Source organism: Giraffa tippelskirchi, chromosome 6 (assembly GCF_054371585.1).
Source record: "Giraffa tippelskirchi isolate mGirTip1 chromosome 6, T2T-mGirTip1v1.2.pri, whole genome shotgun sequence".
Lineage (NCBI taxonomy): Eukaryota > Metazoa > Chordata > Mammalia > Artiodactyla > Giraffidae > Giraffa > Giraffa tippelskirchi.
Genome location: NC_137280.1, coordinates 150,553,809 through 150,567,283, shown reverse-complemented (window position 1 = coordinate 150,567,283; position 13,475 = coordinate 150,553,809). Strand labels below are relative to the sequence as shown.

General features: G+C 35.9%; 1 protein-coding gene across 1 annotated transcript in view; it reads right to left on the bottom strand.

The window, feature by feature from the left end:
- Positions 1-13,475, bottom strand: part of TENM2 (teneurin transmembrane protein 2) — a 1,754,865-nt gene that overhangs the window by 951,286 nt on the left and 790,104 nt on the right. Inside the window, exon 7 of the mRNA XM_081504400.1 lies at positions 2,595-2,669. Within this exon, the coding sequence (XP_081360526.1) occupies positions 2,595-2,669 (75 nt within the window). The remainder of the gene's footprint in view (positions 1-2,594; positions 2,670-13,475) is intronic.

Here is a 13,475-nt window from a genome sequence, read left to right as displayed (position 1 = left end):
TGGTTCACCCCTACATGTGTAGATTCCAAGTCTATGCTCTCTCTACAATGTCAAATGGTCTCAATCAAAAACCAGTCTGATAACATTTTTGCACAGTGAGTGTGCTATCTATTTACATGCTTTAATAGCCAGCTTTAAAAAAGACATTTTAAAGTTTCACTGTATATTAGATAAAATCACATGGCACACTATACTTACTGCCATTTAAATCTGTCCCTATTTATGGACAATGAAAAAAATATAATGAAGAAATGCACTCTTATGCTATTAATATCGATGAAGAAAATCTTCTAAATAACACAAAACTCATGGGTTTGTTCTCTCTCTATTGCTTACATTAGAGCCACTCATTGTTCAAACTCATGACATAATGAACACTATGAATGTCTACATACGTGATATCATTTCTCAGATTTTATTTTTAAGAAGCCCCAAACAACTGTGTATATTAACCTCGTATAAAGTTAACTTGTCATAGACATAAGTATTTTTATTCTGAGGCTTTACTTTATTGCACAATGGACTTCTACAGCCTTCTTTTGCTGTGTTAATGGAATCAAATCCAATACTATACATAATTGTCTCTGGAGACTGAAACTGTTCATTGGAGAGCCAACTCAAGCCAACATTTCTGTGAGGGTGGGACCACTTCCTACTACCTGTGTGGGGAAGAAGGATGCTCTCACTGCCAATCAGCAGTTCTAAGTGGTTATTCCCTGAGCAGAGTTTCATGGTGCTGTCTGAAATTCTCTACTCACTGTATTCTCTTCCAGATTGCATCCTTGGCAATTAGCTGTTATCTTCTAATTGTATACTAAAATGTGTATTTCAGTTTTAGTAGTCTATAAAACTCAAGTGGGTTCATATATATCTGATATTATAACACTTCTCTCTATATTGTTGCTTTTCTCTTGTTTCAGTCATTGGAAAAAGTCATTTCATATGAGCATTCTTCCATCTTGCCTTCTGAGCTCAGGTTTACTCTGGAGGGTCATGAGATATGCTGTTTCCTTTTCCTTCATTAAAGGAAAGGAGCCAAAACTAAAACATACATGTTTTTATTTCACATGTGGTAATTTTGATTCTGGAGAAGGCAATGGCACCCCACTCCAGTACTCTTGCCTGGAAAATCCCATGGACAGAAGAGCCTGGTAGGCTGCAGTCCATGGGGTCGCAAAGAGTCGGACATGACTGAGCGACTTCACTTTCACTTTTCACTTTCATGCACTGGAGAAGGAAATGGCAACCCACTCCAGTGTTCTTGCCTGTAGAATCCCAGGGATGGGAGAGCCTGGTGGGCTGCCGTCTATGGGGTCGCACAGAGTCGGACACGACTGAAGCGACTTAGCAGCAGCAGCAATTTTGATTCCATTTGAAATGGAGTGTGCATATATTGCAACATTCCTGATGGTCTATTTCACATCTCATTATCTGGAACTAGGCTTCAAAGACCTCCTCATGAAAAAAGACATAGCATGTGAGCAAAGGAAGCCTCAACTTTCTGAGGAGCCCATGTGCTCCTCAATCTGGGTACTAGAAGTCACAGACAGGAAGCCTAGAACATGGGGGGCTGTGGAATAAATGCAGTGCTCTTTCTTTCGTTAGAACATTTACTTGGTGATAACAAATGAAAATATGTTTCTGTTAAACTAGAAACAAACTTGAGCTCATCAGTCAGTGAATATTTGCATACATTTTTAAGTCACCACAGTGTTGGAAAAAAGTGTACTTCAAGAGTTTCAACTTCAAGCTTACAAACCTGAAGCTGAACAAGCAATATTGTGAAGAAAATGGAAGGTATTATACCAAATTCATCAGAAAAAGTTAAGCTCACACTTCTAGAAAGGCAAGTTTTCCTCACAAACAGAATTGCTTCTTCAAAAATATCCCTTTCTAAACTCCTCAGCTTCATCTTCCACTGGGACCACACTTCCTCAATGCTATGTCTCCCACAATTCCCAGTTTGGTACCTTTTTGCTCTCAACTAACTCATAGAAGAGAAAACCTTGCTCTTAAGTCCCTGGGGCAGATTGCGGACCAAGCCTTTCCGAAGTTTGCTGGCTTAACAGCATAATGTTGGAGAGTCATGGACATGGTAGAAAGGAAAGACTGGTCTATCATTTATTAAATCATTCAGCAAACATTCATTGTTCCTAGTGCTGTGCTAGACACTGGAGATACAACAGTGAGCGGCATGAAACTACAGTCATGACATTTATAGTCTAATCGGGAAAGGGGCATTAATCAAAGAATCACATAAAAAAGTGCAATCTATACAATGATAAATACTACGTAGAAAAGGGACAGGGAGCCATGAAAGGTCATCCCTTCATCCTGTCACAGCTTGCCCACATGTTCATCTAGTGGCAGACATGAGGGACTAGGAATTACTCCACCAAGAAGCTATCATACCCCTTCCATTTGCTCTTATCATACCCAGTTTCCCAAACATCCCTCCAAATGAATTTCTTTAGACAAGAAATTTTCGTGTATTTTGTCTTAAAGCACGAGGCCCTCATGTTATACCACTCTGCTTAGCATGTAAATAGTATGGGGGATGTTAATACTATGTCAACTTATTGTTTTACACTTACTTTGCTCATTGATGGAAGACTGATTTGGCTCTAATTCATCTTGTATAATTATGTCTTTATTAAGCTCCATGGCAGCTTTGAATAGAAGAGAGAAACTAGTCATTGTGTGATTCTCCAAGCTAAGATTTCTAGTGGAAAGCAGTCAACATTTCATTCCTTCTTTACTATCTTGCAGAAAGATAAAAAAAAGAGGCACAACATTTAAGTATTCATGGAACACATATTCACACTCTCTCTGCCTCCAACCTCCCTGATGTCACTAATGCAAGTGGGTATGGACGATGTCTCCAAGTCCTCTCAGTTATGGTTTTTTGGCTGTTGTCAATACATAGCTTAGTGTTGTCCCATATTACATGGTCAAGACCAGAATCAGTATCTGTATAAATGAATGACTACACAAAATAAATTATATTTATATCACGGAATCTTATTATAATTTAAGGTGTTATCAATGTCTGAATATGGCCATTGAGAGAAAGTCAATGTCTAAAAACTGTTAGGTGATCAGGATAGCGGAACACAAGTTTTTAAAAACAACTCAGTTGATCAGTCTCTTTTGCTTTAAGTTGTCTTTTATTATAAGTTTTTACTTTATACTGGAGTATAGATGATTAATAATATGATCATTTAAGGTGCACAGCAGAGCGAGTCAGCTATACATATACATGCATCCATTCTCCCTTAAACTCCCCTCCCATCCAGGATGCCATATAACATTAAGCAGAGTTCCCTGAAATATACAGAAGGCCCTTGTTGGTTATCCATTTTAAATATAACAGTGTGGACATGTCTTCTTTTGAATCATAACCACGGTATATGACCCAGATCCTTTCCAAAGCTTTTTTAGAGAAAAATTTTGCAATAGATTTCAGGAGTCATCCTTTGACCAACTAATTTTACTTGGGGATACAATCCTAAAGAAGGATATGTCACTGCACTGTGATCTTGGCTTTATTTTCAACATTCTTACCAACTTCTCACACTTTGAAATAACCTTTAAGTAGGAAAAGCACATATGTCGCTAAGTCAGAATTACCATGTCATGGTAATACCAGTGAATACAAATAGCACTGAAAATGTCAGGATTTGAACAGATTTTCTACTATGAGGGCAGAAAGATAAAAGTTAACTGTAGTAATGGCCTAAATGTTTACTATGTGAGTCCCCTGAGTTTAAGAGAACAAATTTCACACGTGGGGAGAAAAGTTGCTGTAGCATGAAAATAGTCAATAGTAATCATTTATGAAATAATCCCCACCTATCCCCACCCACTTATTACTAGTATCTCTTTTCATATCAACCACCATATTAATGTCAATCATCTATTAGTTGCTGATAATGGGAAATGATATGGTACCGATCTAAGATTAAATTATAAAACTGGTGAAGATGCAGATTTCCATAAAGTCAATAAAAGTGATACTAAAAACACTAGGATCATAATCAAGACCACAAAATAACCAAGATCTAACAGAATTAAGCTATTAAGAAGAGAAAATATAAATGAATGTTGGCATGGTAATGTCAACTGTTGGTGGGAATGTAAATTGATATAGCCACTATGGAGAACAGTATGGGGGTTCTTTAAAAAAACTAAAAATAGAGCTACCATATGACCCAGTGATTCCACTACCAGGGCAAATAGCCTGCTGCTGCTGCTGCTAAGTCACTTCAGTCGTGTCTGACTCTGTGTGACCCCATGGACTGCAGCCTACCAGGCCCCTCCATCCATGGGATTTTCCAGGCAAGAGTACTAGAGTGGGGTGCCATTGCCTTCTCTGGCAAATAGCCCGAGAAAACTATAATTCAAGAAGACACGTGCATCCCAACGTTCACTGAGGCACTACTTAAAATGGCCAGGGCACGGAAGCAACCTGAAGCCCCAGCAACAGAGGGACAGATAAAGAAAATGTGGGGGGACGTGTGTATGTATGTGTGTGTGTATATATATATACATACACACACACACATATACAATGGAATATTATTCAGCCATAAAAGAGAATGAAATAGGGTCATTTGCAAAAATGTGGATGGACCTAGAGTCTGTCATACAGAGTGAAGTCAGAAAGAGAAAAACAAATTAACAGATATATGTGAACTCTAGAAAAATGGTACAAATGAGCCATTGGGAGATTGGGATTGATGCACTGCCATGTGTGAAACAGTTAGTTAGTGGGAACCTCCTGATCATAGGGAGCTCAGCGCAGTGTTCTGTGGTGACTAAGATGCGTGGGATGGCGGGAAAGGTGGAAGGCAGGGTCAAGAAGGAGAGGATATATGTATACATGTAGCTAATTTACTTGGTTGTACAATATTGTGAAGCAACTATACTCCAATTAAAAAAAAAAAAATCCTGGAAATAGAAAAGGTGAGGGACTTCTAGTTCTAGACCAAGATGAAATTTCCTACTTCTCTATACACCTGTCTTTAAGGACAGCTAAAATCCCTGGACTGTATATGTAAAAACTACATAAAATGAGTCTAAAAGAGGTTTGGAAGAAGACAGATCTATTTCCTCCTGGGACCTGGAGGAAAACATAGTGGTGAGTTCTCTGGGTTTCCTTTCTGCCTCATATATCCCAGATGTGGTGCTAGAGAAATTTGCAAACTGAAAATACCAACGGAAGCAGACAAAATAAACCCAAAGTAAAGCCTACTCCAATGAGGGGGTCCTTCCCCACCTCCACAAACATACTAGGGTAGTATCAAAGACCAACTGAGGACTGGAATTATTATTGTCACTAAGGGGCTATGAGCTTTCCCTGATTCCCCTACAGAGGTGTCGGGCTGGAGGAGATGAAGGGAACCTAGACTTCCATCTGCACACAGTGGTAATGAAGTACTCTTCCCTCTCCTTGCTGGTGTTTGAGGAGGATACATGTTAAATCTAGTTTCACTACCACTGGAGGACTCACAGGGAACTCTAAGGAGGTAGCCCTCTCCCTCTCAAGCAGGTTGGTATATGCAGGGTCCTAGTGGGGAGTCTGACCCCCCTGCAAGGAGGCATCCCTCCCCACTCCTCCCCAATTGCCCTCCTTGTCAAAGTAAGTGAAGTGAGGAACCTGGGCTTTCACCTCCACCTGCCAGTGTAGCCTCAGGGTCCCATTGTTCCCAATGGCTTGGTGTCAGAGGAGGCCAACTGAAACAATATTTAAATAAGATCCAGATTTTTGAAACAATACTTCAAATAGCTAGGATACAATAAAAAATCACTCATCATAACAAGAATCAGGAAAATCTCACCATGAATGAGGAAAGATAATTATTAATAAAAAATTAACTAGAGGCCATTTGGAAAATTAAAGAGTCTAAATATGTCTATTTTTGCAAAATATGGCCCTCTTTGATCATGCTGCAAAATGCAACTCAGAATGAAAGATTAAATACTGTATACTTGTACAGTTGTGCCATAAAATGTATATTATGCCCCACACAAATTATTATTCTTTATCCTTTTGAGTAATTACAGTGCAGCTGGAATAATAAATTGTATTAAACATAAAATATACTCTTGATAATCAATCTTATTTTCTCAAGATAAAGTCAGAATAAATTATTTTTACTATTTAATATGAAATATTGCTTCTTTCTAAACAGTGATTCATTTTTGAAGTGGCCTTTTTTCTAGGATCATTTATCCTAAGACAAAGAGAATCTCTCTCTTATAAATAAACATGGGTCACTTTTCTTGAGCAAATGTTAGACTCTACATTTTAAAGTCAGGGATGAATCCTGACTCCAAATTTTTGTACTAGATATTTAAGAAAAGAACACAAATTATAATACTATAGTTCTCTTTATCACAGAAAGTGAAGTAATTTAATTTGATGCCATAAGCTTTTGCAAACTAGAAAGCTATCAGGCAAAACAAGAAATGATAAGAGATAAAACATAACTTTTATTTTGGTTTGATTCATCAAAATATATCACCAAATTATTACCTTACATTTAATGTTGATACTTTAAATTTTGCACAGTTAAAGATATATATAAGTGATATAAAATATTCAGTCCAAAACAAATACCAACATTATCTAAAATACTATTTTCATACAAATTTAAAATCTACATATTTGTACATGCAATGGTAACAATTTTGAAACCAATGAAGGAGCTACTTAATGAATTCTAATGTTTTATACTTGTGTATACTAAAATTCTTCACATCAACTCTCTTAATGCCCTTCTAAAGTTCATCCGATTTTACACATTCAGATATTTTCCCAAATGTTGACAAAACTGTTCATAAAATATCCTGTGGCTTAAAACCACAGAGTAGGTGCACATGTATTATTATTCATAAAATGTAAGTCCAATATTTATATTTCAAAAATATCCTTTACAAATCGAAATTTTCTTTTGTGTATAGCACCTAAAATGTTCATATTTTAATATTACTAAACTTGCAGAATTATTACTTTGGTCTCTACCTGAATCTCTGACATATCACAACTTATCAAATTTGTAACCAGAATCATTCCAATGTTAATAAACACTTTCCAAATTAAAAAAACACCAAAGGCTGTTTCCTGTGAAGACAGGAAAGTTTCCAGTATTCAAGGTTTTCTTGTAAGCTTTATCCCCTCAAAGTCAAACGTGAACGTGGCATTCTCCTCTGATATGGCATTTTCATGTTCCAATCTGAACAAAGCCCAATTTGGAAAACCCAAGAGCTGACTACAACAAAAGTTTCTCCTGAACAACTGCCAGTTCATAACTAGAAATGAAATGCTCCAGAGCTTGCTGGAGACTCTTTTCTGCTGATGAAAATTCCAACAAGATTAAAAATCAATTCCAGCATTAAAAACTATAGCAATCAGTTATCCTATGTAAGAGCATTACAAAGGCATACAGTCATCTGACCGTGTGAGACTCTGCTTCTTCAAACAATTTTTTGTTCATCAGAAAAATAAAGAAAGCAAAGGACAAGAGTGGGTGAGCTGCAATGGTCTAACTGTTCTGAGTTTGAGAATGTAAGATTAGCTTATGCTTTCTGAGAGCTTCATACAGTGGCAGGCACTGTCTTAGATACTGCTATACACAGATTTTCAGTTAATTAGTGTAGCAGCCTTGTAAAATAGTCATTACCTACATAGCCAAGGGTTTAAATGGGATTCCGGTGTCTGTTTTAAAAATACTTGTGGACCATATATTCTTAGAATTAACTACCTCTGATGAGTCTCCACTTACTTTATAAAATACACATAAAAATAGCACCTGCCTTTATAAGATTCTTTTGAACACTGAGTTAGATAAGGCAGGTCAAAGTGCTTACAACACTACCTGTCACTCAGTAATTAGATGACAAATGTAGATAATATGATGATCATTGGCTTACAAATGAAGGAACTTGCTTTTTAAAAAAAAAAAAAAATTACAGGACTATTAACACTTTATGTTTCTTGAGTTGTTTTTGAAAGTTTTAGAACAATACATTTTTCTAGGGATGTATTTTCTAGGGATAAGCTTTTCCAGGGACATATGCCTGTTTCATTTATGTCTTCAAATGGGTTGGCACAGATTTATCCAAGTATTTTTAAATCCCTTTAAATTTCTTCTGGGTTTGTAGAATGCCTCTTTTTTTTTAAATTCCTGATATTATTTTATTTGTGCTTTGTTTTGACTGTACTGGTTTCAGCAATGATAAATTGTTTTTGTCTTTCAATAAACAAATTTTTGCTTTCCTGGTTCTATCTACTATCTATACATGTCTTCTAGTTTATTCATTTTTATGGTGTTATATATATATATATAATACCATATATAACACCATATATATATATGTATATATATATATATATATACATATATATATACACACACACATACACAAATTATCCCTTTCTCTTTCCTTCTTTGAGTATAGACAATTGATCATTTTCATATGTTTAAAATTTGATTTCTTATTCTATCAGTGTTCAGCCATTTTCCCTTTTTATTGTAAACATTTCAGGCTATATGTTTGTCTCTAAGGACCACTTTCAATGCATCTCACAGGTTTTGACTCACAGTATCTTCACTGTGACTTAGATCTAAATATTTTAATGTTTCTAATGAACCTATTTATTGCATTTACAAATGTATTGGGGTATTTTGTATATATTTCTGGTTTTGAGCTCTGATTTACCTGCATTTAGCTAAAGAGCATCATTTTTATATTACTAAATTTTTGAACAATTTAAAAATTTCCTCCGTAGCCTGATAAATTTTTAAAAGTATTTCATATCCACTTGAGAGGAACACATGTTCTCTAATTATTAGGTGCAAAATTTTACATATTTCAATGAAACCAAATTATTAATCCTGTGTTCAATTTTTCTACATGGTACTAATTTGCTATTTAATTGTCTTATCAAGAATTGAAAATTATATGATGAATTTTCCTATTATGATGGGTGTTTCTCCCCATAGCTTTATCTGTATTTGCATTATGTCAATTTAAGGCTATATTATAGGGCTTCCCTGGTAGCTCAGTTAGTAAAGAATCTGCCTGCAGTGCAGGAGAGCTGGATTTGATCCTTGGGTTGGGAAGATTCCCCTGGAGAAGGAAATGGCAAACCACTCCAGTATTCTTGCCTGGAAAATCCCATGGACAGAGGAGCCTGGAGGGCTACAGTCCATGGGGCTGCAAGAGTGGGACATGATTGAACAACTAAACCAAGGTTATATTATAGGTATATGTTTAGAATAATTAGAATAATTCTAATTTTCTGATGGATTCAACATTGTCATTAATATGGAGTGACTCTTTATCTCCAATAAATTTTGAGATTATATCTGCTTTTTTATTAATTATATTTTACAAGGAATTTGTCCATTTCATCTAATTTGCCATAGTTAATGACAATGTTCTTGAATACACACAGGATCCATAACAATATTCCTTTTTTCATTCCTGATTTGGAGTATTTGTGTATTCTTTTTTTTTTCTTCTTGATTATTTTAGCTATTGTTTTATCAATTTTATCAGTTTTTTCAAAGACCAGCTTTTGGCTTTAATATTTTCATTTACTGTTTCTTTTCCACTTCTTTAATTTTTGTTCTCATCTTAATTATTTATCTCTACTTATTTTGGGTTTCATTTGCTTAGCCTTTTCTAGTTTCTTGTGGTAGAAATGTAGATCACTGATTTAAAAACAATTTTTATTTCTTAAATAAAAACACAAACCTATCATCTTCCCCTCTTTACCTGCATCTCACAAATTTGGATATGTTGTACATTCCATCATCTTTCAATCCCAGATATTCTCTTGATTTCTCTTGAACTACTTTGCTTAATGGATTACTTAGAAGTATGTAGTTTTATTTCCACATATTTGGGGCTTGTCTAGATTTCTTTGTTGTTAATGATTTCTCACTTAAGTACTTGGTGGACAGAGAACAAATTCTCTAGGATTGCCTCTTGAAATTAACTGAGACTCACTTTGTAATCCTTTTATCAATTTCTAATATCCCTCTCTTTCTCTGGTAATACTCATGGTCTCAAAGTCTAGTTTGCCTGATACAAAACTGTTCAGCTTTGTTAGTTCAGTTCAGTTCAGTCGCTCAGTCGTATCCGACTCTTTGTGACCCCATGAACCGCAGCACGCCAGGCCTCCCTGTCCATCACCAACTCCCGGAGTCCACCCAAACTCGTGTCCATCGAGTCAATGATGCTATCCATCTCATCCCCTGCTGTCCCCTTCTTCTCCTGCCTTCAATCTTTTCCAGCATTAGGGTCTTTTCAAATGAATCATCTCTTCGCATCAGGTGGCCAAAGTATTGGAGCTTCAGCTTCAAAATCAGTCCTCGCAATGAACACCCGGGACTGATTTCCTTTAGGATGGACTGGTTGGATCTCCTTGCAGTCCAAGGGACTCTCTAGAGTCTTCTCCAACACCACAGTTCAAAAGCATCAATTCTTCGGCGCTCAGCTTTCTTTATAGTCCAACTCTCACACCCATACATGACCACTGGAAAAACCATAGCCTTGACTAGAGGGACCTTTGTTGGCAAACTAATGTCTCTGCTTTTTAATATGCTGCTTAGGTTGGTCATAACTTTACTTCCAAGGAGTAAGCGTCTTTTAATTTCATTGCTGCAATCACCATCTGCAGTGATTTTGGAGCCCAGAAAAATAAAGTTCAGCTTTGTTAAGTTTACTATAAACAGTGAACATTATGTCTAATTCCTTTCCTTTACTTTCAACTGTTCTGTGTCTTTGAATTTAAAATGTGTCTCTCATAGAAAGCATATATTTAGGACTTGCTATTTAAATAATCAGACAATCTTTTCCTTTTAATCAGTGTACATTTATATTAATGTAATTTTTTATTCGGCTGGATTCAGGTTCACCACTTTGCTGTTTTTCCTGTTTGTCCCTTTTCTGATGTTCCTCTTCTCCATCTTCATTTGGGTTGATAATTTTTTTTTTAATTCCATTTTAATTTTCTATTGGATTCTTATCTATATCTCAACATAATGTTTTTAGTGGTAGCTTTAGGGATTACAATATGTATGTTATATCAGTCTGTCTAGAGTTCTAATCTTACTTGATACAAGCTGTTCTTCCAATTTCTATGAATTCCTGATTTATTTTAAAAAATTCTCACTGTCTTTTAAATATCTACTCACTCCCAAACTCTTTATTGTCTTCACTAATTAAACTAAGACTATCCTTCTCTCCTAATGTTCTATTATATTTTTAACATTTTTGTCTTTCTGTGTCATCTCTTGCTAATTTCTTCTGGTTATTTTTTTCAGTTGACCAATTCTCTTTTTAATTGTGCCTGATGTCATATTTACTGTATGCACTAAAGTTTTTATTTCAACAATTATGTATTGACTATTTCCTTTATAAAATTTATATAGCTTTTTAACTGTTTCTATTACGTTTTTCTATTATATTCTTACTTGCTAATTTGCATATTATACACAGTTGAAAGTATGTAACTGACAAATTCTAACATTTTAGGACTTTAAAGATCAAAAATGGTTGTTCGTTGACTTGTTCACTCTTAATTATAAAGTTTTGTTTTCTTACATACTTAATTAGATTTAACTTTAGCTGACATAAGTTTATTTTAGCTTTTAAAAATCACAAGGCCTATATTGAAGACTCGTGTCTCCTGAAAAATGTCTAATTGCTCCCTTTCAGGCCATGGATACTCTTCACCACATGTCTTTTATCAGGTTTCCAGAATAACATAGGAATCTCAGTTTCATGTCCTCCATCTTGCTCTGAGTTCAAAGTCAGATCTCCCAGCTGAAACTCTGAGGGCAACCCTTTTCTCTCACTGAAGTTCTACGAGCTTGCAATTCAATCTTCACATTTCTGACTTAGCTCCTTTTTAGTTCTTATTTTTTGTTTTAGTTATTTAGAGATTTCTCTTACTCTCAGGACTGTGTTGTTGTTTTGATCAAGCTAGTTAATATTTCTATGTTTCAAACTTCTCATCTGTAAAATGGAGGAAATTACAGCACTACATATCTCAAAAGGTCATTTGTGTTGATGAACAAGTATATATATAAATTTAGAATGGAATAAGTACTCAATGCTGCTGCTGCTGCTAAGTCGCTTCAGTCGTGTCCGACTCTGTGCGACCCCATAGACGGCAGCCCACCAGGCTCCGCCGTCCCTGGGATTCTCCAGGCAAGAATACTGGAGTGGGTTGCCATTTCCTTCTCCAGTGCATGAAAGGGAAAAGTGAAAGTGAAGTCACTCAGTTGTGTCTGACTCTTAGCGACCCCATGGACTGTAGCCTACCAGGCTCCTCCATCCATGGGATTTTCCAGGCAAGAGTACTGGAGTGGGGTGCCATCGTCTTCTCCGAAGTACTCAATAAATATTAGCGATTATTATGAGTATTACCATGATGTTACCTAGTAAGTGTAAAACTACAAAACGATGGGCATGATTTCCTTTTCAATCTTTTCCTACCCCTATACAAATGAAATACTTTTTCCTATTAAGCTGCATATATTTAGATATATTTAATGCTTATTCTATTATGTTATGTAATACTCTGCTTTCTCAAAGTAATATAAAGAAGATTTGATATGTCAGTATAGAAGCTACCAGTATTAGCTGAAATTTTGACAAAGGCATATGATATCTGCATTCTCAGCACTCATGAAGGTCCCTGTCTCCATCATGCACTTGATGTTTTGAAAACATTTTGACTTTCCCATCATTGAAGAATCATTCTAGAGCTCAAGAGTTAATTAACTCATCTACAGTCTGACATCTAGTGAGATGGATAGATCACAGTCTATCACCAGGTGAAAATATGTATAACAGGTATTTCGCTTCAGTAACTAATCAGGATCTACACTGTAACTACAAATATTTGGGGTAGAAATGTTAATGATGTATTCTTGTTTGTAAATCAATTCCCTTAAATCAAATGCTTCATCACCAATTACTGTCAGGATTTAGATACTTGTCTAAAACCAATGTAAGCATCCAGCCATCGAGCTTGTAGAAAAATAACACAACCACAGTTTCCTAGTGCCTGTTAGCATCCGTCAACAGGGAGAGGATAATTGAAACTGAGTCAAGGGTCTTCCTTTTCTTCCTTTCCCACCTTGCTTCCTGGGTTTCAAACACATGTTGTAGGTTACGAATACATGTAAAGCCTTAATTACATTTAGCATCTGGCAGCTGTTGACTTGCAGAGAGTTGTTGAGTCACATAAATTCCAAGTCAGAAAGAAATTCAAGAATAGAAGGCAGAAGTTTGCCCAATGGAGGAAAAAAATCTTATGTCATCACACCTGAAATACTCCACTATCAGCACTATTATATTCACGGTGTGAGCGATGCTGTAACTAGTCAATCTCAGCAACACCAGAGACTATCTCACCACTAAAATACATATTTCCAAAGTGATTGAAGTCA